This window comes from Melanostigma gelatinosum (genome assembly GCF_949748355.1).
Source record: "Melanostigma gelatinosum genome assembly, chromosome: 1".
Lineage (NCBI taxonomy): Eukaryota > Metazoa > Chordata > Actinopteri > Perciformes > Zoarcidae > Melanostigma > Melanostigma gelatinosum.
In genome coordinates, this window is record NC_136634.1 from 14,544,478 (window position 1) to 14,572,267 (window position 27,790).

The 27,790-nt window shown below is 43.6% G+C and overlaps 2 protein-coding genes across 2 annotated transcripts; both read left to right on the top strand.

Moving 5' to 3' along the window:
- The first annotated feature begins 5,862 nt into the window (after nucleotides 1-5,862).
- Nucleotides 5,863-10,025, top strand: LOC306782556 (armadillo repeat-containing protein 10-like). The gene is made up of 6 exons (XM_079275976.1): nucleotides 5,863-6,472; nucleotides 6,767-6,912; nucleotides 7,129-7,263; nucleotides 7,358-7,534; nucleotides 7,696-7,767; nucleotides 7,906-10,025. Exons 1-6 carry the CDS (start codon nucleotides 6,211-6,213, stop codon nucleotides 8,155-8,157), a joined length of 1,044 nt encoding a protein of 347 aa, XP_079132102.1. The 5' UTR covers nucleotides 5,863-6,210; the 3' UTR covers nucleotides 8,158-10,025.
- A 1,331-nt stretch (nucleotides 10,026-11,356) lies between these two features.
- LOC306775606 (DENN domain-containing protein 5B-like) lies at nucleotides 11,357-27,758 on the top strand. The gene is made up of 21 exons (XM_079266065.1): nucleotides 11,357-11,489; nucleotides 15,620-15,729; nucleotides 16,527-17,235; nucleotides 17,834-18,021; nucleotides 18,961-19,458; nucleotides 19,624-19,855; nucleotides 20,779-20,929; nucleotides 21,403-21,493; nucleotides 21,596-21,715; nucleotides 21,817-21,969; nucleotides 22,127-22,205; nucleotides 22,298-22,373; nucleotides 22,624-22,752; nucleotides 22,854-22,975; nucleotides 23,241-23,386; nucleotides 23,481-23,599; nucleotides 24,037-24,221; nucleotides 24,397-24,479; nucleotides 25,019-25,145; nucleotides 25,393-25,567; nucleotides 26,472-27,758. The coding sequence occupies exons 1-21, from the start codon at nucleotides 11,381-11,383 to the stop codon at nucleotides 26,653-26,655; spliced, it is 3,786 nt and encodes a 1,261-aa protein (XP_079122191.1). The 5' UTR covers nucleotides 11,357-11,380; the 3' UTR covers nucleotides 26,656-27,758.
- Nucleotides 27,759-27,790: the final 32 nt, after the last annotated feature.

Genomic DNA, 27,790 nt, shown 5'->3' on the forward strand with positions numbered 1-27,790 from the left:
AGTGACATAAAACGTGTGTATTTACTATTAAAGACATATTTCCAACTCTATGATTGAGCTATTGTCTTTTCCCTGGTAAAAAAGTGAGTTTTTCTTTGATTGATCTGCATCACTTAGCTTGTTGTCTTTTGATTCACTGACATTTTATTTATTGTTTTAATCTCTATAGATTTCTTTCATTCCGCACTATTTTTAGTATTTTCCAAACAGCATTATGTAACACAATGTATGAGGGCCGGGTGTGATCAGGTCCAACCCCTTTGCTGCCGCACCAATCCTGATATATTGTGTTGGAGATGTGATGAAGTCAAAGGTGGGGCCTGTTTCATGGTTACCTAAAGTTGAGCTGGTAAAAGTGCTCATACACATGAACAAGAGGCCTGGGGAGCACAATGATTAGGATAAGATGGTACGATCAAGAAAAACCACCGGCAATCTAAAAAAGTATCGACAAGTTGTGAACACATTCAGGAATGTGTCGGCCTGTTGATCAACTGGAAGCAACTATAGATCGCGATTAGGATGTTGTTGGTTTGTGACTCCAAAGAATGTGTAGATTGCTTTTTCTAAGGACATTTTTATGAGTTTGTGTCAGACAAGATGACAATTGTATACCAGTAATGGCAGCAGCAGAGAGTGCAAACTGCCAAGTAAGATAAAGAACTATTGAGTCACACTCCAGTCACTGATGGATTTAATCCTGAGGAACAAAGTGTGCAATGTAAAACTATGAACCAGTGAAATACACAAACCTTTTTCTTTTTATTGATGAAATCATTTGAATACAACATACTGTGCACAGATGCAGGTAAAACCAGTCTTAAACTTACATTACCATCAAATCAATCATCAATATAATCATCAAAACTATTTCAAACTGTACAGTTGGCGCTCATTCAGTGAATAACTTTTTGAATTGAAATCAGTGGAGTTGAACCGCGGTTAATCATGTGTAACTTCAGAGGTGACTCGTGCTGAAAGCTTTTATCACAAACGGAAACTTTACTGCAACCAGAACAGCTAAAGGGGATCGTTTCCTGTGTGGGTTCTCATGTGTACCTTCAGATCTCTGTTGCGGACAAATCTATTACAGCAAACTGATCAGCTGAAAGGCTTTTCTCCTGTGTGGGTTCTCATGTGGTTCTGTAAAGTTGAACGCCGGTTAAAAGATTTCTTACAGACTGAGCAGCTGAAAGGTTTTTCTCCTGTGTGGGTTCTCATGTGGTTCTGTAAAGTTGAACGATGGTTAAAAGATTTCTTACAGACTGAGCAGCTGAAAGGCTTTTCTCCTGTGTGGGTTCTCATGTGCATCTGTAAATTTGAGCGCTCGTTAAAAGATTTCTTACAGACTGAGCAGCTGAAAGGTTTTTCTCCTGTGTGGGTTCTCATGTGGTTCTGTAAAGTTGAACGCTGATTAAAAGATTTCTTACAGACTGAGCAGCTGAAAGGCTTTTCTCCTGTGTGGGTTTGCATGTGTATCTGTAAATGTGAACGGTCGTAAAAAGATTTCTTACAGACTGAGCAGCTGAAAGGCTTTTCTCCTGTGTGGGTTCTCATGTGTATCTGTAAAGTTGAACGCCGGTTAAAAGATTTCTTACAGACTGAGCAGCTGAAAGGTTTTTCTCCTGTGTGGGTTCTCATGTGGTTCTGTAAAGTTGAACTCCGGTTAAAAGATTTCTTACAGACTGAGCAGCTGAAAGGCTTTTCTCCTGTGTGGGTTCTCATGTGGTTCTGTAAAGTTGAACTCCGGTTAAAAGATTTCTCACAGACTGAGCAGCTGAAAGGCTTTTCTCCTGTGTGGGTTCTCATGTGGTTCTGTAAATGTGAACGCTCGTTAAAAGATTTCTTACAGACTGAGCAGCTGAAAGGTTTTTCTCCTGTGTGGGTTCTCATGTGGCACTGCAAAGTTGAACGCTTGTTAAAAGATTTCTCACACTCAGAGCATCTAAAATGTTTTTCACCAGCGCTACATCTTGAATCACTGACCTGGACTTCATCAGGTTTCACATAGTTTAAACCTGACTGAGGTTCTCTGGTCTTCTTCCCATCACCACCCTCATCAGTGTCAGAAGAGTATCCAGTCTTCTCATCAGTATCTGGTTCTGGATGTCTATCTGGATCCAAGTTCCGGTCTGGTTCTGGTCCTCCACAGTCTTCTCCATCAGCTTCTGTTCCCATCTGTTCAGTTTGTCTTTGATGAAGCTGTGAGGACTGAGCTTCCTCTTCTTCATCTTCACTCTTCACAGGAGTGAATGAGAACTTGACTTCAGCCTCCTCCAGACCTTGAAGCTGCTCTCCTTCCTGACTGGTGCAGAGTTCCTCCTGTTCTTCTTTAATGTGTGAGGGCTCTGGGTCCTCCTGTTCTTCTTTAATGTGTGAGGGCTCTGGGTCCTCCTGTTCTTCTTTAATGTGTGAGGGCTCTGGGTCCTCCTGTTCTTCTTTAATGTGTGAGGGCTCTGGGTCCTCCTGTTCTTCTTTAATGTGTGAGGGCTCTGGGTCCTCCTGTTCTTCTTTAATGTGTGAGGCCTCTGGGTCCTCCTGGTCCAGACTGGAGCTCCACTCCTGCTGCTCAGAGGGAACCTCTTCTTTAACCAACAACAGCTGCTGGACGTCTGCAGGAAAACAGTAAACACACACAGAGGGGTTACAAAGACATTTTAGAATTGAGCAAATAGTCTCCTGGACATACACTTCCAGAGTATCACTAGAACCAGATAATACAATAATGTAATCAACTTATGTGACCATGAACATATGAACCATTTTAAGCTGCCAAATCCATGTGGTGTTATCAAAGAACAAACTTGTACTTTAAGTTCAACTATTTCCTGTCATCTAGAAGCTGAGAGAACAAATCAGCATACCTGCAAACTCATAAGAGGTGAAAGAGGGGCTCCGTATACACATCTCTCCTCAGTGTTTTGTGAGCCCTGTATCTTTACACTTTATTTGAACTTGTCCAGCACAGGGACGCATTCTCTTCACCCACACACAAGCCAGGGTTGGGCCACATTGTGTGTGAGAGTCCTGGAGTCTCAGGGATGGGGAAGGTGCTGTTCCTGCAGGTTGCTACACAATATCCCACCGACTAACCCGATTCACAACACAACTAGTTATAAGTTTTAAGCTACCACCTGCGTGTCAGAGCTCCCTCTTCGTACGGGGAGCGCGTGAGTGCCTCACCCGGAGATTCAAACCTTTGCTCTATGACACACGCAACACGATTACAAATGAACACACACGTGTTCACAAATTTCTCAAACAAAAGGTAAAGGAAAAAGCCCCCCTCCTTGTTCCAGAGGAGAAGAAGCATGCAGAGGAGAAGAGGCACCCCAACCCCCCCCCCCCCTCTCTTTCTTCCATCATTAATTAAGCAGGGCCGAATCAGCTGGTTGAAGTTTAAATCAAAAGGAATTTAATATACTAACAAAAGAAAATGCAGTTAAACTGAATTACACTATCAGGAGTAATATTTCATGAAATAGAGGCCCCATCCGCACCACAAGACAGACTGGTGTGTCCGCCTCATGGTCCAGATGAGGTCTGATTATCTCCGGGGATTCAGTTTCTTTGTCCCTCCAAAGTCTCTGAAATGTCTCATATTACACATTCCTTAGCCCATCGATCAGCTCAGTGATTGGCTGAACCCGTCGGACTTCAGTCGGCCACTTCCTTGACCAATTCACCACCCTTCTTGAAGGTATAGAAGAAAATCATCATATAACTTTGAATTGAACTTGAATTGAACTGAACACAAGTTACATTACGTGTTATTCTGGTTCTCAGCATCGTTTTTGGGAAATGACTATCAGGGCCAGACAAAAAAGTAATTAATCTCTCAAGTGTACCAAAAAGTGTACGACGAATTGCAACGGAGTCTCACTCCAAACTACATTAAAAGTTATCAGCCGGAACATGAACAGTGTTTGAGAGAAGAAATAAAGTGAACCCACGTGCTCTTTGTATCCGGATTTCCGGGTTGTGAACAGCGTCCAGAAGTTCCCGTTGTCGCTTATTCTCCTCTTTTGAACGAGAGAGTTCCTCCTCGTACCCTGCTATCGTTCTTTCAAACAGACCAAATATCTCTTCATGAGCCGCAGTTAGTCGCTGGTTGACTAAAGATCTCAACATTTCTACTTGACATTTTCTACTCGACATTTTCACTAAACCACAGAAAGTTTTCCTCCAGACGAACTCCGTTAAAAACACCGTTTACTCTCATTAAACTCTGACTAGCGCTGTGTTGGTCACTTCCGTCCCCGTCCGTCTGTTTCCAGGTAGCATACTAAGCTAACTTCAATAGCTTTATAGGCTACCAGGAGATTAGTTCTTCTCCTTCTCCTTCTCCTTCTTCTTCTTCTTCTTTCACTTTAATGGCGGACTAAAAACCAATGATTAAGGCGCCACCTACTGGACCGGAGTGTGTAACATCATGACTTTATGTCAGTTATCATTTAAACACAATAATAATGTTATTTATAAATAGAATGTATTATATACATTATATTATATAATAATATAAAGGTGGGGCCTGTTTCATGGTTACCTAAAGTTGAGCTGGTAAAAGTGCTCATACACATGATAAGAGGCCTGGGGAGCACAATGATTAGGGTAAGATGATGGTACGATCAAGAAAAGCCACCGGCAATCTAAAAAAGTACAGACAAGTTGTGAAGACATTCATGAATGTGTCGGCCTGTTGATCAACTGGAAGCAACTATAGATCGAGATAAGGATGTTGTTAGTTTGTGACTCCAAAGAATGTGTAGATTGCTTTATCTCAGGACCTTTTTCATCCTTTTTATGAGCTTGTGTCAGACAAGATGACACTTTTATACCAGAAATGGCAGCAGCAAAGAGTGCAAACTGCCAAGTAAGATAAATAACTATTGAGTCACACTCCAGTCACTGATGGATTTAATCCTGACGAACAAATGAATGTGGCACAGCCCTACCTAGAACATTTTCCACCAGCCGCCACTGCGTATAACCATGTGATACTAGCCCAGAGTTCAGCATATTCATCTAGCAAACTATACCTACCTTGGAGTGTTACAATAGCGAGTCTTATTTTATTCAATGTGTCCATCAGGCAAATTGGTGCATCCAAATGTTGTAAAAAAAACAACCCATATATGATATCATTTCTTTGTAATCATCCAAAATAATGTTAAGTGCATGGGTATTTTTCCAAGTAGGCCACTGACTGGTCGATACGTGCGATGCATTGAGTGGGCAACGCGCCGTGTAATGAGTGGGCAACGCGTACGGGCCGGTCTGACAGTAAACTCCCGGGCCACTTTTTCCCCCCAGTCCGCCCCTGTCCTGATGTACTGTACATCCATATTGAATACTTGTAGCTAATATGAACGTAAAGGGGCACTTGAAGATCTGTTAAATTGAGGAAATAGACAATGATGGGAAAGTTAACCAGAAGAGAACAGACTTTCACTCCAAGCAGTAACTTTGAAAGAGAACTTGAGCAAGTGAGCCACCAAGTGTCCGTCTCAAGGAGAGTCCATAGACTGTAACGTTACGTGTTGGACAACTAATGCGCTGCAACAACAGTGTGATGGGCAGTGAACACAACCAAGGATGTGACGCACACGCCTGTTCAGTCAACACATTGCTGATAACTGCGTTTAATGCATATTCCAACTTTATAATTAAAGCTTTTCTTCAAGTTAGCTCTTTGTTAATCACCCAGCGAAACATTTTGTCGGCCACTCTGAGCTGCCCGGACGCGTTGCCAGATTGGGAGGTTTTCATTTATGTGAACGGGTAAACATTGATTTGGGTGGATTGGGGGTGATTCAGGCTATGCTTGTACTGTCCGGGTAGTTTGTTACAAATCAATTGAAACTAAAATCATATTCCAGTTATAATTCCGTCATAGCTCTATGATAAAATAAGGCGAAGGCTCTAAACTTTGATTGGGCTTCTTTTTGCCAAACCTGGCAACACTAGCTGCCCCGGAACAGCTGTAGCTTTTCAGCAAACTTCTCCAGGTTTCACAACAATGACTCCGGCAACATTAGTCTGGGTGGATTTATTTGACGTCAGTGGTGGGTTGTCGTCAGCGCTAGCTAGCTGAGGAGCGGGTCAGTTAGCTGAAGAGTCGACCGATTAGACTCGCAACGTTTCAGAGCATCTGCAGCTTAACGTTAGCTAACAGCTTAGCTAACCTAGAGACGCAGCAGCAGCAGCAGCATGGGCGATGGAAGTGTTACTCCCAGGTTCGACAACATGAAAGCGTTGCTTGGACTAGTTGCCGGAGCTGGAGCTTCTTACGGGTTATACAAACTCATCAGCGGGGGGAGCTTCAAGAGAAACAAGAAAAGTGCTGCCAATGAAAGTCCTGGTGTCAGGAGGAGCAGTCAGCCCAGTGAAGTCACCCTTCAGCCGGGCAGCCTGCTGGCCAGAGTGTCTGGACTGGATGTTGTCTGTCCCCGACCTGTGGACGTTGCATCAGGTAATGTAAGAACCACAGAGCTCGTAAAGCGTGCACAGTAACTACATCTAAACCTGATTGTTCCAGCAAAGTCAATCTCCCAAGATCTCAAACTGCCCTGTGTGTAAACTCAAAGCACCCACAGTCAATCTCAAAATATGGTCACATTTTGATATGAAGTCAGAGATAATCTGGAGAGCTTTTGACTGGAAACAATAACTTCAGCTGGGTGGTAAGCGTATCCATGTCTCTTCCAGTGCAAACACTTATTTAATATCCAAACACGTTTGTGAAATGGTCTGTCCTGCTCCGTAGGTGAAATCATCCACCAGTCCCCTGGCAACCTGGAGCCACAGCACCTGAAGGTGCTGCTGTCATGTCTGCAGACCAGCAATAATCCACCCGACCGATGTCGGATACTACTCACGTTAGGGAATTCTGCTGCCTTTACTGTGAACCAGGTACAGTAGAAGTGCACTTTCTTAAAACCATTCTGCGAGCGAGGTTCGTTCCGATTGCTTCATGTAAAGTTGTACGGTATCGAATTAGAAGGTTATGTCGCTGATGTACTTTGTCAGTGGTGCCATTCAAAGTTCTGTATACTCTGTGACATTATGTGTCTCTTTTCAGTCATGTATTGTTCATTTTCGTGTTTCTGTTTGTTACTGATCCTCCAGAATCTTATAGGGGAATTTGAAGGGATTGATATCATAGCTGGTTTCCTCTCTGATCCGGTGGCAGAGGTTCGAGTGCAGACTCTGAATGCTTTAAATAATCTGTGTATGAACATCCAAAACCAGGAACAAATAAAGGTATGTTGCCTTCTACTGTACAGCAAGTATCATGCAATCTGCTGCTGAACATGATATCTTTTTGCTTACATATTCATGTCCATGCCTTTTATAGGTTTATGTCCCACAAGTGCTGGAGCTGATTGAGATGTCACCAGTGAACTCTGACCTTCAGCTTGGTGCGCTCAGGCTGCTGACAAACCTTTCAGTCACAGATGAACACCAACACCTGCTGAAGCAATCCATTACGCTCTTACTCTCTCTACTTGTCGTGAGCAGTGAACCGTTACAGGTTGGTGTCTTTTCCCGGTTACGCCTGGTTGATCGTCTTCACATTTTTGAATACCCTTTGAAACATTTGAAAAACTTGTAGCTCTTGGAAAACAGATGAGCTCAGTAGAGCTGTGAATGCAATATTTGATTAATTAAGCACTTCTAATATTTGCCTTTCAGGTTCAGGCTGTGAAAGTCCTTGTGAATTTGTCCTCCAATCCAGATATGATGGATGACATTGTTCAAGCGCAGGTATGAATAAAGGGATTGTGTAAGTTAGTTAGCATGGTTCTGCATTAAGAGGTCATCAAAACAAATAGATTCGATAAGTCAAATCAGTTTGAAGTCAAACTGTTGTGTCAGTCCAAGTTTTTCTCCTTTCTGACCAAGGCACCCGCTTCGGTTATGCTGCTGTTTGATTCACGTACTGCCCCTGCGGTGCTTCTGCGACTGCTGACGTTTGCAGGGAACCTGAAGGCCTGGAGGCCCTCTGCACAGGTGGCGAATGAGCTGAGGCGGAAGCAGGATTGCCTCTTCCGGGTCATGTTAGATGAGTCTTCCCAGCTACACGGCCGACTGGTCCAGCTGCTTTCACACCCAGATGTTGAGATTCAGTCCCAGGTGGCCCGCATCTTGACATAGACCGTCCGTCTCTGCACTCTTGATCCATGCACAGCTTTTGCTTCCACACATTTTGCCAAAGCCATCAAGCCATCGCCCTTCTAGTTCAAATATATATCTGTTGACATTAATCTTATAATAGAGATGGCTGCATAGCCTCCTGTGGGTGGATACTCAACTCCCCCTCTCTCTCTACATCTACAGTAGTCCCTAGATCAGTGTTATTACCACACATTCAATTTAATTATCTATTCCACCTCACCAGCCACTCTCCCCTGATTTTCACTTTCTTACACTACAATTAATTAATGAGCAATGAGTGGGCAGGAAGAAACCATTCATTCGGTAGAGAGTAAAAACAGGCTACCTCACCAAGAGTTTTCTTCTCATTGCCAGAGACTATGTTCCTTCAAAGATCCACAGTGCCCTTTCTTCTGAGAACATCACCTGCTTTCTCTCAAGACGTGCTCCAGGTGAAATTTCTGAACCCAAACCCACTGCCAAACGTTTTCTAGAGAAAGTGTCAGAATGAACCTGTGCAGCACGACCTAACTTTCTACCCTTCTGTGGGTCAGAGAGACGCTTAAAGAGGAAGCTGATGAGGTTTCTTGCCACATAGCATGCCTTGGAGACACTAATGAATGGCTGCACTGCAACTCCTGTCCTCGCTAATGTATCAACATGTTTAAAGATCATGGTCTTTATGAGTTTTTTATTAATTAATAGAATGTGAGAATCAGTGCATCATGACTTTGGAAGAGCTAAAGTGAGGTCAACATACAGGACGATTGGCCTCGCATTCTGTGACGATGTGAGAAGTTCAGTGTAGTTCAGACTAGCTGGATCAGATATCTGAAACCATTATTTTAATGGATTTCAATACATTTATATTTATTTGTAACATTTTGTTTTGCAGCGTTAGGGAAGAAATGTTTGTCAAGCCTGATGTTCCTTTCGCATTAAATAATGAACTCGGTCTCTTCCACACAGTGAAGCATACAGCGTATTGATCAAACGCAGGTATTGGATTGGAACTGGGTATCAGACAATGCCCAGGTATCTGTATCGGGACTAAAAACAGTCAGATCGGTGCATCCCTAGATCAGTGTGTGTAGGAAGAACTTTGAGTTGAAACACTGCCTCCCCTGCGTTAAGAAGAGCTTGTACTAGTGGCTGGGACACCTGATACAACCGAAGCAAACTTTGACTTCGAAGGTGTACCAGCCACAGGTTTGATCCGGGATGTACTGGTGCGGTTCCATCTCTCAGAAACACCTGTGGAGCTTCCTGGGAGGAGCAGGAGGAAGTTGCAGGGGAAAAGGATGTCTGGACTGCTATGATTGTTTCAGCCACAACAAATGTCGTGCAGATATGCAGCTTGGAAACGAATGGACAAAGCAGTCTAATAACAATTACTGTATATGGACATTTTTATGCACAGAATGATCATTGAATAACAGAGATTGAATGTTAAGTACAAGCCTTTTGTTAAATTATGCATTTTTCGATAAGGGCTGTAAGTGACGGATCCACATGTTGTCTAACTGGAGGACCGGAGTTGTGGACCCATCTGCAGATTTGTTGTCCTCCAAATTGCATGAAAGATGTGACGGTTATCTCAGAATATGATTTTTAATGCGAGGATTTCATGGCATGAGCCAGACCAGGTGTAAAGAAATGCTGCACATTTTGAAGTTTGGACACTGACTTTATTAAACACAAATCATAAATCTCTCTCAGGCAACATAGTTTACCAGAACAGATATACAGCAGGAGGCTGATTTACTTGTGACCTAGATTACCGGTATCATATTTATTTAATGAAGCTAGTCAGCATTTTGCTTGTAAAATGATAAATATGTTTGTGTCTGTTTGAATTGTTCAATAAATGCCCGATATGACAAATTATGGATTTCCACATCCTTATTTCTGCAGTTTACTCAAATATATTAAACTAGAGTCAGTCACTGAATTTGTGACGTGCTCGGCTGTTAGCTGTGAAACTGTTGGCCGTGTACATACAATCAATGCCACGTTAGAAACAAAGCAAGAATCGGGATTCCTGTCCAGGCATGATGGAGAGAATCTTACCAACAGGTAATTCATTCAGGGTGCTGCTGCAAGAGTCACTGCAAAGTTGAAGAAAAGTGAACACATTTTATTTATTCTCAGGTTGCCACTCAAGCTTCCAGTTAGTTTACATTACTGCATGTTTATAAACTTCAGTGGCCTCTGACTATTGTAGGACTACATATATGATTGTCAAACTTTATAACAGGTCATCTAACTGTTGTCAGAGTCCAAACTAAATATAGAGAAGACTAATTTAGTTCATAGAGGTATGCACCACAGAGCTGGAATACATATTCGACTGAGCCTCAAAGGGGCAATCCAGTTATTATAGCGCTTCCATGAAGTTGGAGGGTTCAAAAGAGACAGATTTCAAAAGACTGGTCAAACTCAAAGCAGTTATCCTGACGTCATTCTCTAGTGTGGGTCCACCTCTGATGCAACACTGTATATTTAGGTTAAAAACGATTAAAAAACCCAAAACCCACTTCTTTCAAACTCCATACCTCAAGTTTATAATGCAAGCTTCCTGTAAAAAATAAATTGAGGTCTCAAACCAAATTTTTAATTATTTTCTCAAACTTTAGAAAGCTCCTCTAGAGCCACACATACATGATACAACCGTGTGCACAGGCGGTAAACTGACCTTCATGTGTAGAACCGTGTAGCCTATTTACATCTATCAAGAATACATCTAAAGATCTATTACACGTTTTAATCAGCTTTCCTTTGCTAGTACTTTCAATTAAAAAAAAGATTAAAGATCTTAATTAAATATGCATTGCTGGTTGTACTGTGATATACGTTTTTAAATCCCTTTCACAAACCGTGATTTCTGTGCTGTGGGCGTGGATGATGAATTTGGACAACACCCTTTCAAATGAGGCTGATTGAACACCGTCGGTGATGCGTTCCGGTCTTTGTCTCCCCCCTCTCTCCCACAGTGCGTCCCCCTCCCCTTATGAAACAGCGAGATGACCATCGCCGGATCCTGCTGAGCTCCATCAGAGTCACAGAGTGCAGGCGGGCGGGCCGACACACCACAGCGCACGGATCAGGAACGCAAGGACGAGAGTGGGGGCGCAGAAACGTTTCGGATCAGCCGCATCAGCTATGAACATCCACAACGTGCAGTAGAAGTAAACGGAGCTCTCACACCAGAAACGCGTCGAGTATGAACGGGACTGCAGCGGCCACCGGATCGGCTTCTTGCCGCTTCGCCCACTATTTTGTCGAGTGTGGAGTGGACACGGAGACGGGCCTGGAGCCGGACGATGGAGCAGGTAGATGGTCTAGAAACGCGAACCAAACAAATCCACACCACATAAAAACACATCCGAGGACATGTCGTGCTTTATGTAACATATTTACCATTTCATGTAGGCCTGTTTGAGCGTGGAGGGGGTGACATCCATTGAAATAGAGGTTTTGATTGGACGCCACATTCCTCTTTCTTACAAAGCGTTGTTGACAGCATCATATCTGCGTGTAGCCTCTGTAGAATAGCCTATATTTAGGCCAATATTTTTGGCTAATACATTTTTTGGGGAGGATTTGTGTGTTTTTAAACACAGTCTAAAAAAGGTATATTTTTGAGTAGCCTTTAATGCAGATAAACAAAACACAAAATTCAAGATAATTATCATTTTACCATAAAAATGAAGCAAGAATTTAAAAGGACAATTATGCTGTATCCCCCCATATTATCCACCCTTTGTATTGTCTCTGCTTGGGGAAACATAGTAGCCTACAGGCCTGTTTATTGTGTTTGGTTCATATTTTAAAATGTGATTATAGGGATGTTGGTTTCTGCAAGTCATCCCCTGCTATGCCTGGGTGAGGAATATAGCAGAGAAAGGGAGGACAACAGCATCCTATCCTGCCCTTTAACGCTGGAGCACAGATGGAGCATCCAGGCAGTGGTTCATGTAACAGGACTGTGTGTGAGAATTAGCTCCCAGATATAAATAGTAAGAGATATACAAATATTAAAAGCAGTGGTAATCTATGTGATGGCTGGTTGGTCTGTTCAGTTCTTCATGCTCTCAAACAGAGATCCATTTTAAGCCAAATGCATCCTTTTCTCACCGAAAGCCATGAAGTGGGAGGAAATGGATGCTGGTTTGTAGGTGGATGTGGGGGTTGCCACGGCGATGACAGCTGCAGTGATGCTTGTGATGGGAAGCTTCTCAGCTGCTGGTTGTTAGAAATAGAGACATCAAGTGGCGTCGCTTTCTCCCTCACTGAGTTGTTGGCACTGAGGACAGATTCACCCAGGAGCCCCCAGGAGCCCTCTGTGATGTGTGTGTGTGTGTGTGTGTGGGGGGGGGGGGTGGGTCTTGGTGAGGAAAAAGAGGCGTGCAGGTGCACCAACACATTGAACGTCACTTCCAGGATTGCAAACAATAGTCACACCCTGTACTCTCCCTGTGTTTTTTTTGCAGCAGAAACATAGCTCTTCAGCTGTTAGCAGACATTCCTTTCTCCTTCAGCCAAATGCCTTTTTTTTTAAATAAGAAAACTGTATGTTTAGGAAGAGCTCTGTTCACGTTGGACTCTGCTGCAGACTAATTACTGCTCTAACTAACCAGCAGGTGCTTTGATATCTGGCTCCCTGCGGCGAGTGACAGCGCTGCTGGCTAAATCTGAGCTCCACCAATCTGCTTATGTAACAGCGGGTCATCTCAGACCCACTGCAGCAGGGGGCTCTGCTCGCCTTTCAAAGGATTTTCTTTCTCTGCGTTTGACTTTACATCCATGTTCTGTAAAGCTGTCGTCAAAAGCAGGAGATGTTTATTCTACCATGTGCACACAGGCGTTTGGATGTATGAGGTGATGCAGTACCTCTTTTTGTGTATGTGTACATTCGAGACTGCCTACCGAGAAACAATCTGCCCTTGTTGGCTTCTCAATGGATGCCACTGTGCTTTCTCCAGCCTAATCAAATTTCACGTGACGTTGCCTGTCGCCGGATGGCCGAGGCTTCAGCGCCCGACTGTCACAGGAGTATGACATCACTGGAGGGCGAGAACTCCCTGACCGAACATTTTAAAGCTGCGTCATAATGTTGAACTGATTGTAAAGAGATGTAATATTTGCACTTGTCTTGTTGTAGGCAAAAATTCCAACCTGAGTTATTTAATTTTTAGGCCCTCAATAGTTAGTTTTATCCTTTTATTCATACGAGCCCAGCACCACGTCTGTGTCTCAGGCTGAGAAATAAGTCTTTCTTGTTTTGTCACATGATTCAACCTTCAGTGAACGGACAAACCTGTAATGCAAAGACAAAACGGTTTAAAACCAAAAAGGAACAACTCGTAATCTGTCAGTGCCAGCTGACATTTGCTGTCATTTAATCTCTTTCCTGCTTTTCATATCTAGCCTCATCTGCTCATGTGATGATGTGATGAATGGGACATTGGGGGTAACTCAGCTGGTGAATATGACGGATGTCTATGGCCGTTCAATCATCCCGAATGAAGTGTGCCGGTTTTAGGGAAGAGGCACCATTCGGGGACATAAATCTTTGTGATGAATGTCTAAACCGCGGAATGAAAACGAAAAACGCTTATTTTTGTCCCCCAGAAACATTGAGAGTATTGATGTTATGGTGGTAGTGAAGCTGATGCAACAAGTTGATGAATTAATCCATTAGTCGATTGACAGAAAGTTCATCAATCTTGAACCAGAAATGCTCAACATGTTGCAGCGTCTCAATTGGGAGGATCTGCTGATTTTCTTTGAATTACTGTATGTGACAGAAAATCCAATATATTTGGGCTTTTGGACTGTTGGTCAAAGACAAAACAGGCAATGTTAAGATGTCACCTTGGTTTTTATTTAATTGCAACAGACATTTGTCGCTATTGTCTGATATTTTATGGACAAAATGATTAACCAAGACAATAATTGTGAGATTAAAAGATTATGAAAATAATCATGAGTTGCAGCTTGATGATATGAAGTATTCTACAACGCATGAGCTCCTACATGGTTTCTACTGTGTGTGTGTGTGTGTGTGTGTGTGTGTGTTAATGTGGTAAGGGGAGTAACCATGTTAATTACAGCCAAGTGAAACAGACATTTATCCTTTCATTGGAACACTGAAACAAGCCTCCCTCTGCCCTCGTGAATGTTGTCTGTACGACCTCTTTGGTGGGAGCCCGTGTCAGGAGGAGTGTGGGTCTTAATTGGGTCAGCTGATGAAACCCGGGGTGACGTACACCGCCGACGGGCTTTGTCTTGATGGCTGTCTTCGAGGCCACAGCGGAAAGTGCTACCATGGCAACTAGGCGCTCGATTGTGCCTCTCGGCGCCGACGCCAATTTGTGTCCTTAGCAAAGAACATTGACTCCCCCTCTCGTCACCGTGATCCATTAGCTTCTGTCTCCCACCCACCGGTCTGACTCAGTTTAACGTGAAGTGGAGCTCTTTCCTCACTCTGCCTGCGGCGCAGTTTCCTCTCTCGGGTAGCTGTGCGTCACCTCGTAGGCAGCTGTGCGTCACCTCCTAGGCAGGTGAGCTTCAGGTTGTTCCCGAATGCTGAATGAGTGCGTCAAAGCTGAAAGAGCAGACTAGTTACTTTGCCAATTGCAGTTGTTTTTGTTCCTGTAACGCAGTGATGTCGGTTGAAGCGGAACATGAACTCTTGAGAATGCATGGTGGATTAGTGAAATGGTGAGTACTGTTCAAGGGCATCCCCTTCAGAAAGTGTATGAATAATGAAAGCCCCTCATTCACCACCGTCAGTCCATTTCACACGCTGAATCATACGCACACACTTTATTTCTATCCTCAGCAGCTCCTCTTCCTCTGCTCGCGCTCACACACACTCTGTATGTAACTGGAGCTGCAAGCTTGAAGAGACTTGAGCCGGAGGGGGCAATGCATCAAACCTGTAGATTGTGAGTTTAATTGCATGCATTGCAAATTCAATCCTTTCATGTACACGTAGCTGTTATATAAATATCTCTCCTCCCTTATCCTGAGCCTGAGCACTTTTTATGTATGAAAAGCAGCATATTTTCTTCTCGTGCATCCTCTACAAGCCTAAAGACTTTCCTTCTGCCGAGTGTATCAGGGATGAGGGCTGTTGTACCGCTTTTCCAGTCTATCTCTACGGTAATGAGATGAGTTACATAACTATTGGAAGGGCTTTCCCTCTTTGCTGCAGAATGGACTTTGCTGTCAACAACAGATGAACTTCTTCTTTTTTTTCAGCCCGTGTCAGAAAAGGTCGCCTTGTTCGATCGTTACCATAAATCATAGCCGCTGTCATGTAGTGAGGTCCTCTGGTCTGTCCTTGACATCGCGTAATGAAGTCTGTCTCAGCAGAGACTGAGGTCAAAGACCAGTCTGTACTAATATGATACTGCAGTAACTCTCTTTCTCTCTGCGCCTGTTTGTCTTTCAGGCGAGGGCTTTGAGCAGAGCCCCATTCGACGTTCGTTCAAGTCCAAGGTTCTGGTGCACTACCCTGACAGCACGGACAGAAACCCCTTCAATAAAGATGCCGTCAACATGGTGAGATCTTGGACATGAACGCTCTTCTTCCTCTTTCTCTCACAACAGTGGAAATGGAAGCACGAGATGTGCTCGTTTGTAAGCGCACATGTTTTGAGGTTCTTCTAACCAGCGTGGATGAATTTTGTCACAAATGACAAAAGAGCAACAGAATAACAAAAACAGCATGGAAATAAAGTGTAATTGGAGCCATTTATCTTTGCTTGTTCGCTGCCTGTTTTAGAATATTCTCTTTTCTTTTATAACAAGGTGAGGTTGATGGATGCATAATCCCCAAAAGAAGTCTGCCAGCAGTCACCACAGTATTTTGTGTTATCTGTTTATGGTATCAGTAAAATGTGTGGTCTTATTTAACATTTTTAATGCCATTTTATTGGGTTTTCAGACCTGGAAACAACTGCATGCACCAGTAGCACAAATACAACAGTATACAATACTTGTCACGGGGTACTCAGACATATTTAACATTAAGTTACTTTCAATCAAATGTATAAACTTTTGTTCAATTTCATATTTCCTTTAATTCTAAGAAGATAGAATACTTTATTTTGTTGCTGGCTACAAGCTTAATGTTTTCAGATATCCGTCTCTTCTTGTTCAGCCTCCTCAATGTTCACGAGTTAAATTACAGCACACTTTTTTGGAATGCTATATTCTACAATGGCCTTTGTGGTTGTGTTTACATCGTCGCAGATGTGCTTTAGTTATGAATACAAAAAACAAGTGGATAGTCTCGAAAATCCACCACTACTGTCAGTTATTGACGTGATTATTTTTCTTCTCTGCTTCCTCCTCAGCTCTGTATGCCGAGGGGTCTCTCCTTCCGTACGCGGGCAGACGGGCTCGACCCTCAGTTTCACTCATTCACAATGTCTTTTGACGACGGTACACGTTCCTACGGCTTTGTCCACACCTTCTATGAGGAGGTGACCAGTGCTCAGATCATCACTGCTATGCAGACTCTCTGCCAGATGCACCACGTGGAGCGCCATTCAGCTTCATCTGCCTCCTCTCCTTCCTCCTCGTCTTCATCTGCCTCATCGCCCTCCACCTCCAGCATGGACTCGCTAGTGAGCAGCTTGGACGAGTCGGACACCGAGTCGCTGGTCTCTGCTTGCCTCGGCTGCGCAGGCTCCTTCGATCCGGCTCGTGACACTCTGTACGTGTCCAAAGCCCTCTGCCTCCTCACGCCGCTCCCTTTCCTTCAAGCTGCTCGAGAGTTTCTGTCTCAGCTGCACCAGGCAGTGACGTCTCACACAGCCCCGCCCCTCCCGATAGAGAGCTACATCCATAACATCCTGTACGAGGTGCCCCTGCCTCCTCCTGGCAGGTCACTGAGGTTCCACGGGGTGCAGGGACCCATCGTGTGCCAGCGGCCCGGGCCCGGGGAACTTCCGCTGGGGGAGTATCCTCTTGGAGAGGCGTTCTCGCTGCTGGGCGTGGACAATATGGTTCAACTACTTACCTGTGCACTTCTGGAGACACAAGTCCTGCTTTGCTCTCAAGGTAAGCTCACTATTCAGTTATTAGTTCAGTGCAAATAAGGTTGTAGTAAAGTCAAAGGTAGACATTGCTAATGTCATTAAGAAGACCAATTTTTAAACATTGTACCTTAATCAATGTTTTTGCAGTATTTAGTAACACCCATAGCAAAGCAGCTGTTTTTACTCACAACAAGATTCAGTTAACAGCATCACATAAATATAACTTCAAAATGTAAAGTACAGGACATAGCACAAAATTAAACAAAATATCTATTTGTTTCACAATTTACACTAAAACTACGCCACATGTAACCTACATTACCAGCCACAGTCTATGGTAACAACATGGTAGATGGGTTTGAGGTTCAATACTGTAGAGAAACTAACATTGTAACTCAATGAATGTGGAACATCCTCAGTCATTAATTGGGCTGTGCTCTGTGGCATGTAAACAGGAATATTTATTCAATAGTTTTATAAGCAACTCACGTAAACTGCTTAATCAAAAGACGTTAAAGGGGAAAATCAGTCCTTCCCTTTGAACTTATAGGTAATTCCTTGATGCTAATGCCCCATCTCTCTCTCTTCTCTCCCCTCCTCCTCCTCCTCCTCCTCCTCAGACTACCAACGTTTGATGACAGTGGCAGAGGGCGTCACCACCTTGCTATTCCCATTCCAGTGGCAACACATCTACCTGCCCATTGTTTCAGCACCGCTACATCACCTCCTGGATGCTCCTGTGCCATTCCTGATTGGTATCCAGCGCAGAGATGGAACTCAGCGATCCTCCCTCCACCTGCCACACGAGGTACGCAACTGAACGCGGACCTTCATCTGTGGTGTCCTGTGAACATGACAGTCAGGATTTCAGGAAGCAGACATTTCACTTCTTCAGAGGGCCCCTCCCCCCTTCACAAATCCTGCATTTTGATTTGAGTTCACTTTATGCTGAATGACTATCTCACTGAAGGCTCTTTGAAGTCGCTGTGCCCCAGAAAGGAGGCAGTTGAAAGATAGCCGGGGGGGTTGATGACAGCAAAAACACAGATCATGAGAGATCTAGAATAATGGGACTCGCTGAATAATTCATGAGAATTAGGAATCTCCACTTATTTCTTTAGTTGTGCCATTTAGGTGGTAAATTGCAAGGAAGTGAGAAATATTTTAATCACACATGTAGGATTTGGTTGGATTCTATTTTCTATTTTTTATTTCTCAATTAGACAAGGGCACAGTTTGACTCTAAAGGTCTAACTACTAATATTGCCGTATTTATTATTGATACGTAGGAAAAACCTGAATGCAACCGAATGAAAGAGATGATGACAAAACACAAGTAAGAAGTGAAGGCATTAACTAGGAGGATGAAGCTGCACAGAGTAAGAAGGTGTCTGTCTACATCAACTTCCCCTGAGGTTGTAAACTGACTGCCTGCGGTCACTGTTGAAGGTGGCGTTGCTGCTGACTGTGCTGTGCTCTACTGCTGCTTACAGAGGCAGTGTTTTTAAATCGGTGCCTATCTTTGTCACAAAGATCTGCACTTCATTGCTCAGCAGCTTCATGGGCACAGTTTGCGCGGTGAAATGCCAAGATTCTATTAATGGAGATCACATCTTCATAGCTGATCTTAATTGGATGGTAAAGCTCAGCCACTGCATTGTGATTGGTTAAACCTGTTATGATTATCTGATGGAGGAGCCATTTGAAAAGTAAGCAACTTTCTTTCTTGTCTCTTTCTGCTTCAAAGGCAAACCTGTGCTTTGTGGACATTGACAACCGCTGTGTCGAGGCCCCCGAGGACCTCCCCGTGTTTCCAGACCAGACCGAGTTAATCCAGGAGCTGAGTGAGGTACTGCTGCGTTTCGGGCTCCCTCCACAGGGCGGCGTGGTCACGACGCCGGCCACCGCCTCCCCTCGCCTGAGTAGCCTGGTGCTGGAGGACCTGATGGAGGACAGAAGGAACGGGAACCTCGGAGGCGAGGAGCTGGAGGTGCTGGAGAGGCTGCAGGCTCTGGCGCGGAGGTGCGGAGGAGAAAAGATGTCCGAAGGAGGAAAGACGCTGGGACACGTGTTTGAGGAGGAGGAGGAAGAGTTGAAGGCTGCAAAGCTAAACATTCAGCTGAGGGAGGTGTTTGCTGGACGTTTTGCTGCCCTGTTTGGCCGGTACGAGGAGTTCGTCATCCACAGCGCTCTTGATTTGGACTCCTGGTTGAGCAACCGAGAGGGGACGTTCAGCTTTGACAAGGTACTTCAGTAGCCGTTAATGCACAAAGATCGACTGATCGATTGAATAAAACTACTGCCAATTATTTCCACATACATTAAGATATGTTCGTGGGTTTTTGAAATACTTTGTGACTGACACATTATATACCTGTCCATGTTGTGTTTGTACTTGTCAATGTTTCAGGGTTCCTTCCTCTCAGTTCAGCCTGCTACCCACTTGCACTTCTTGTCCCGGTTCCTGGAGACATCCATGTTCTCTTCCTTCGTGGATGGGAAGGTGATATCTCGCTGGGCGGATAGAGAACCACTGCAGCAGCTGTTTGACAGCCGCCTGGAGAGAGAACGACTGTATGACACAGACGAAGAGGACTCCCGTAACTGTCGCTACAGGAAATGCACCACAGTCTTTGAATCAGGTACTGTGGCTGTCTTAGTATATCATGGATTAATGTGTTGTCTTTGTCTCTGCTTTATTTTCATTTGTCACTTAATTATAACTTCAATTATTACTTGCAGTCATTTGAAGAAGCTGTACATTTTATTGACAACCTATGACAAACCTAGAATAACTTCTGGATGTTTCTGCTGCCAATTTTTAGCATTAGGATAGTATGTAGCGAAAAAAGTAGTTTGAACCCCCAATTGGTAGATTGAGCAGACTGATGATTGAAGTGGATGCCAGATTGTCAAGAGGGACTGTGCAAATCTGTTGCCATCTGTCCTTCTGTTTGGGTTTATGCTGTATGTTGATTATGTTGCTATCCTTTCTGCAACCACCATTTCTTCTCTCAATTTGTAATAAGTCCTCTGCTTGAGATGCCTTGTGTGCCAGAACATTTAACTCTTCAAACAGTGACTAAGGGAAAGGTTTCTTAAAACGAAATCAAATGTAATTATCTGATGAATAGCTGAAGCACAAAAGGGATGGAATATTATTTGAGTGGGAAAAGACGGGTAGAGGTAGGGAATTAGAGAGCGGTGAACTAAAGGATACAGTAGGGGATGAGCATTATAGAGTATAAGCAGAGGACGGGGCTTTGTGTGACATGAAAACTGTTTCAAATCTTCTGCTTTGAAGTCCTGCCAACCTCTGCAGGAAATGCACTGCTTGCATCTCAATCTGGCTGCATCACTGTTCACATTCAGACTGCTTCAGAGATGTTGTTATATTACTCCATGCTGTTGTACACTGTTCCAGTCTCCCTTAGAACTAAACAAAATTCATAGCACTCGAGAACAAGATGTTCTCACTTTATCGTCACTTCCATGACTCGTCGTGACTTATCTACAGTAGATATTCCTGTTGGATCCGAACCTTTTGATGGGTTTGTCTCTGCAGCTCAGGTCATCGAGCACAGACTGCTGAAGGCTGACCACACAGCCATACACCCCCACCTGCTGGACATGAGGATCGGCCAGGGTCGTCACCATCCGGGCTACTTCCCTAAGCTGCAGGCTGGTGTGCTTGCACAAGGACAAAACACCAACAAGTGAGCCTTTATTTTCTGCTGTTCTTTACTGAGAATACATTACAATAGTGATTCCCAACCATGGACACTTGGAGCCCGGGCTACAAGGAGTAGCTCGACTGATTTAAAAATTACATTCGTGATTAAACCAATATATCCACATATTTTACGTGGAAAATAAACATCCAAATAGGATCTTTAATTGGTGTGACGCTGATCTTTTTGTAAATTTCTCTTCTAAAATGAATTAACAAACAGTTGATATAGTCAGCCTCAAGTAATTTAAAACACCAGGATACTTGAGGTCATCTGATGGAAGCTGTGTGGGTACGTTGGACAAAGAGGATGGGAACCACAGCATTGGAATATTACTGATGGTCATGATCTACTTTATTACCTACCAAAATACACACAGATATATTTTAAATACACAAACACCTCCCCACACACTTGTAATTGTGACTCTATTTTTGCTATGTTATCTGGGTGGGCAGGTGGTCTGGTCGTGTCACAGCATCTCGCAGGACTGACCTCAAGAGGTCAACTGTGACTGAACACTCGGGAGTGGACAATGAACACAGACCGGTCTGTTTTCTCTCACACACAAACACACACACACACACACACACACACACACACAGCATAGGATATTTGTGTCTGATATATTACCTTTTGTTTGTTTGACAGAAGCACACATTTATGAGGAAGAACCTTCGCCAGGCTCAGCTACTTGATTCGTCGCCTCAAGCGGTCACTCAGACTCACCGCGAGTTCGTTGACGGGCTGCTGAGCGAGTGTCGTCTGAAGGTAAGAGCTCTATCTGTGTGGCGATGGAGACGCTGCTGTCACTGATTTCTTCAATTGTTTGTCAAGGTGAATGCCACAAAATGCTCTCTGGCTTTTTTCAGACCAAACGGATGTTGATGGAGAGGATGGGGAAGGACGGCGTAGAACTGGGTCAGGGAGAAGCCAACATCACAGGCCTCCAGGAAAACACACTCATCCACGGTCTGTGTGACCTGCTGGAGAGAACCTGGGGTCATGGTCTGCAGCTCAAACAGGTCAGACACATCATTTAACATGCCTTATCAGCTCAGATCACCTAAAGAAAACACATGTGTGTGTTCCCACGTAAACAAATTCACAACATGCATACGAACACAAAGAGGTGACTGTATGAACAGGCTGAATATTGACTTGTGTGTTTATTCTGAACAGGGCAAGTCCGCTCTTTGGTCCCATCTGCTTCACTACCAGGCGGCCCGGGTGAAGACGGCGATACCAGCTGAGGCTCCAGGTCCGAGCACAACCTGACTGATTTGTTTCTCTTGTGTAAATGAGTGAGCTAAGAGTTGGATTGTCATACATGTTTAACTTGGTGTCTGTTAGGGTCTAATGGTTTGGACCAGAGAACGCTTGATGTTGGCACTCTGCTCCTGAGAGGATCGGTAATACAGGATATGAGGTAACCAGAGCAAACATACTTTAGTGTTGGAAAGGGTGGTGCATCTCTGTGGGAGAAATTGTACATGACATGTCTGTGTTTAAGGTATGTTTTATGAACAAATGTAGATGAAAAAAAATCTTTGCTGCTTCATTTCATCTTTCAAATAACAGATATTTTGGTTCAAGACCAGGGATCATCATTAGATGCAATTTTATGAGAAAAAGCTTAGCATTAAAGCTTGTTTTTTACTTATCTGTTATTCTTCCAGGTTCATCCAGACCATGAGTGAGGGTATGTCTGAGGTGGGTCAGGCTCGGGCATGGATCCACCTGGCTCTGGAGAAGAAAATGCTGTCCCAGCACCTTAAAGAGCTGCTTACAAACCAAGAGCTGCTCAGGTCGGAATTCACTCATGATTGGCTTTAATGACAAGTAGACAAATGGCTAGTGTTTCTGGACATCATTTAAATGAAGTCTCTTTCTCCTTGTCCCCTGACAGGCAGCTGTATAAACCTCATGCATTCCTGCTCTGTGAGGAAGAAAGAGAGCAGTTTCTGTTCCACCTGCTCTCTCTCAACACTGTGGACTACCTCTGCTTCACACGCGTCTTCACCTCCATCAGTAAGTCCTGTAAACAGCTAAATGTTAGACTTTACTGGCAGCTTTATAGCTTCTGAGGACACTGAAAGTTGCCTTTGGGCTGTGTCTCCACCCACTGACCTTATATACTTGAATTACACCGGGTATCCCATGGATTCACACAGACCTTTCAGACCTCAAACAAAAGACATGAAAACTGGACCAATGCTGTGAAAATCCTTTTTACTCTGAGTATTGTGAGACATTAATGAATGACACTTTGCTCTTGGTCTCTTTGTCTCTTCAGGTATTCCATACCGTGTTGTTATAATACCCATGAAGAAGCTGAGCATTGCAATGGCAACAGTTGACCCTTGGGTGTGTGTGTCGGGAGAACTGGGTGATTCGGGCGTTAGACAGATCCCGAAGAATACACAAGACATTTTCTTCCAGGTTTGTGTACACTCTGCCGCAGTAAGGTCACGATCACGCCGTACAGAGACGCATGCCTGGATATACTGACTGTGGTTTGTGCTTTTCGTTTCAGTGCAAGAACCTGGGCAGGCTGAGCACGCTGCAGCTGGGACAGGAGAAATCTGGCTTGCTGGCTAAGTGTCTGATTGACTGTGTGATGGTGTATAATGAGATCACTGGACATACCTACAAGTAAGCGTCTTATTTTGACCCTGATCTCTCCAATTAACACTGGCTGTGACCTCAAAGCACAGTGGCTAATTATACAAGTGTGTTTGTGGACAACAGCCTTTCCGTTTGATAAAGACACAATGACATCTGAATCATCCTGACTGTCAAATATTGGATGTCTGAGCCTCCTGAAATACTCCCATGAGAATCTTTGCAAGTTAATTTATTACCATGTCACTAACTGATACCAGCTGCTGCCTTGTATAAAACAATTCACTCTAGAGATACAAGTATCACCTTCGAGAATTGTTGTCAGTTATCTAAACTAAATGTTATTTGAACTGTACACACCCACTACACAACACAATCTGTTTCGAACAGATGGCTGTTACCTAATAATCATATCATAAATGTTTCGAAGTTAGATGATAATAGAACACGGTCTTCTTTCCTTTCAGGTTCCCGTGTGGCCGATGGCTCGGGAAAAGCGTGGGCGACGGCAGCTTGGAAAGAGTTCTCATTGGTCAGCTGGTGTCACCTGGAGGAGAGGAGGATGCCGGACGGTGGACAGGGACGCCTCCGGAGCTGGCCTCTCCTTCTCAGAGTGTGCGGGCAGTGCTGGAATCGCTTGGCAGCCGAAGCAGTGCGTAGTGACAAAGAACACATTCTTTCGTACAAAAGCTGACCTACTTGTTGATACAATAACAGATTCTGCTCCTGGATCACCTTTCTATTTAGCTCCTATCCACTTCCCCTCATGTCTGTCATCATTCATCCTCATGTTTCCATTTGTAACTTTTCTTGATTTATGTTGTCAGGAATACTGTCTGTTGAAGTACAAGAGGACATGAGGGAGGCAGCAAATAACCTTGTTAAGCACTTCCACAAACCCGAACAAGAGGTATGTGACTGTAAATAGTGAGTGTGCATAACACATTGAACAATATTATTTCAACCTCTTTGCTAACTAAGCTAAATTGCTGTGAAAATGGTGAATGCAAAGCATGTAATACAGCGATGTGTTATACTGTCAACCTCCGGCCGGCGGCCTGTGTTATTTTATCTCCAACATGGTTCGTTACCCCGGCTCCTCCGGCCCAGGCTTCATTTGTTTTGTTCGTTCATCAGAGGAGCCTCTCTCATCTCCACACCAAGTTAAAAGCACGAGACTTGATGGATCACTTTCGTTTCTCTGTAATGGGCCCTCCTATTCATTGAAATAACATATTCAGAGCACCGCCTTTAATGTACAAGCATTTGCGCTGTTCTGTTTGCTTCCTCTTAGTGAATGAAAGAAGAGCATTTTAGATTAGAAAATGAACAAATTGTTCTCTGCTGTGGAGGATTTTGGAAAAATGTAATATGTGGGGATTTACTGAAGTTGAAAGATGAGCCTCTTGCTTACAATGCCTCCATTAACTCCCACTTCTCTCATCCTAGAGGGGAAACCTGACAGTGTTGTTGTGCGGCGAAGGCGGTCTGGTGCTCTCCTTGGAGAAGTTCCTCCTGCACGGGCTCAAATCTAATCGTCTTTTCCTGAGGAATGTGTTTGTTTGGGACTTTATTGGTGAGTGCTGCGAGTGTGAGTCCATCAAAAGTGATGTTTTACTTCTTGCTGATGTCCCCATCTAGTGGTGATGAGTATACATTTCACATATTAAATTTCATGCAATAAAGGCATGATTGATGTGTTTTGTTAAAAACCAGTGTTACATCCTCTATCTCCACTGTTTGTCTTCTACAACCTAATTGTCCCTTATTGTCTGTATATTAATAAGTTATAAACTGACAGTATGACCAACTATTTCCCACAGAAAAGACAGTGGTTTCCTTGGAGACAGCTGATCAGATGGGTGGCCTGCACGGATCAACGATGCCAAAGGGTCCCCCTTGCGACTTACTTTGTCACTACGTCAATGCCATCAATGCCTCGCCACGAAACATTGGGAAAGAGGGAAAGTTTCAGCTGCTCGTCTGCTTGGGAATCAGGTGAGATAGCTTTATAATTGGACTGAGACGTATGTAATGAATCCAATTGAATAAGTCTAAAAACTTTGATTTGTAATCCTGATTTAAAACAGAAATAGGCAGTCCGTTTGAAAATACTCTCCCCACTGGAGTCTGTGATTTTAAAGCATCCTGGTCATTATATAGTGTTGGACACATGTGATATAGTTTCCTTCCTGAGGCCCAGAGGAAGCCTGCTGCAGCTTGACCACACTAACTACATTGAATATTTGCATACCATACAGCACAGGCAGGGAACGCGTCAGCCATTGTCTTCTCATGGTTGGACATGAAATGCAGAAAAGTTATTCATATCTGTGTGTTAATTTATTACAAGTTCAAAAAAAGAAAACGGAACATTTTGTTTTTACTAACTAAACTGAACTCATTTTAGCTTCAATTTTTCTGTTGGAAAAAGGTGAATATCAATTCTATAACTGACAACACATTTACAAAGATCTTTGCTTTCTCATGTTTCTGCATCAACAGAATGAATATTGATTGGTTTCAATCAAATCTAAGTGGGTTTGGATCTAGTCGACCAGTAAGGTCACATGTTTGTCTGTCCTGTTCTATTGCTCTTCTTATGTTCTGTCAATTAAAGTAAACTGCTTTCAAATAGTAAGAACAGTTTAGCAATATACTTGGGGGTGTATTGTGACCAATGCTCGGAACTTTAATCATATGACTTCTTATCTTGGCGCGCTGTGGACTGACATTGACGGAACACTGAAAGCATTGTTTCTTGTGGCTGAAAGCTGTTTTAAGAGAAAGAACATGCACTAGTTCTGTCTTGTAGTCAGCTGACTCACCTTTCAATTCAAGCCTCAACTTCATCGGGCCTTTATGGACCCATAATTGACCACTTACCTGTTCCTCTTCGCAGGGACCGGCTTCTCTCTCATTGGCTCCCCCTGCTAGCTGAGTGTCCCCTGACAGCGCGGACATATGAGGACGGTGCTCTGTTGCGGGACCGAGCTGCTGTACACTCCCTCTCCCGCATCCTGCACACACTCAATGAGTTTACCATTACCCTGGAGACTGCACTGGTCAAAGGAGTTGACCTCTGACCCTAACAGAAAAGCCCCTGCTCTGTGGCCTACTGCAGGAATGCAGATGGGTTAAAACATTCATCTTGCCGTCGGTGAGGAAAGAAAGGACATTTAGACACTTGAGAAATGTGACTTTTTCATCGACGAAGACAGTGGACCAGAGTAAGTCACTGGCAGCTCAAGCTCCAAACAGGTTGCCTTGTTCACTGATGTAAATGTCTTATGAACTGTATTTGCTTCAGGAAATAGTCCGATTTTTTTCCATGCTTGTTTACGCTGTGAAATTCTGTTTCCTCAAGGAGAAATAGAAAGTAATTCATTGTCCCACATTTACAGTAGCTATTCTCACGGCTCACACCATCAGATGTACCTGACCCTAGGACAACTATAACTCTCCTTCAACTGCTGTATTGCTTGAACTTTAAACTCAGCACATGCATGGCTAAAATCTGTTTGTTTGTTTTATGTGTTACTGTGTTGTGATCTGAAATATCAGGACTCAGGCCTTATTGTATGAAAAAAAACAAAAACAAAAAAAACCCTTGACATTCATTGGATATCTTATTAAATATATTCTACAAAGATAATGTTCCCATTTGATGATGTGTTCCGAAACGTTATAGTATTATGCTCTTGTTATGCTGTGTAACATCTTGCCTGTTTATAATTGTTCACTTCAGTTCGGGGGTTACTGAAGAGTTGTGCTCCTGAAATCCTCTGTTGGTGAAACACTGAAACCAAACTGGTGTCCTAATTGTGTCAGACGTCAGAAAGCTTCCCCCCCCCCCCCCCCTCATTGTAAACCTGTTGCTTCATTAGACCGTTGATATAATTGCTCCCATTTGTTATTATAGTGTACTGAACTTGTGGCATATTTTTCTGTATAAAGGCATCTTGTTTGTGTCTGTGAAACAGTAGATTCCACTATGGACACATTTGACTGATTATGTGGATAATAGTCATGCTGTTTGTTTCTAAACTGTTCAGTTGTCTACAGACAACGAATAGAGTGCAGTTTCTACAAAACTCAGTATTATGTTGTCACATTTAATTTAATAGTTAAAGAATTATGAAAATTCTGTCTCCTGCACTGTCCTGCGAGCACTATGTAACCACAATGACCAAGCCTCTATTATCATTTAATACAGATTAG

Excerpts from the sequence above, each read along its gene's own strand:
- LOC306775606 (XM_079266065.1), top strand. The coding sequence starts at position 11,381 with ATGAACGGGACTGCAGCGGCCACCGGATCGGCTTCTTGCCGCTTCGCC. Across the intron at positions 17,236-17,833 it reads AGTCCTGCTTTGCTCTCAAG|ACTACCAACGTTTGATGACA; the intron begins GTAAGCTCACTA and ends CCTCCTCCTCAG. Across the intron at positions 25,146-25,392 it reads GTTTGTTTGGGACTTTATTG|AAAAGACAGTGGTTTCCTTG; the intron begins GTGAGTGCTGCG and ends TATTTCCCACAG.
- LOC306782556 (XM_079275976.1), top strand. The coding sequence starts at position 6,211 with ATGGGCGATGGAAGTGTTACTCCCAGGTTCGACAACATGAAAGCGTTG. Across the intron at positions 6,473-6,766 it reads ACCTGTGGACGTTGCATCAG|GTGAAATCATCCACCAGTCC; the intron begins GTAATGTAAGAA and ends CCTGCTCCGTAG. Across the intron at positions 7,768-7,905 it reads ATGACATTGTTCAAGCGCAG|GCACCCGCTTCGGTTATGCT; the intron begins GTATGAATAAAG and ends TTTCTGACCAAG.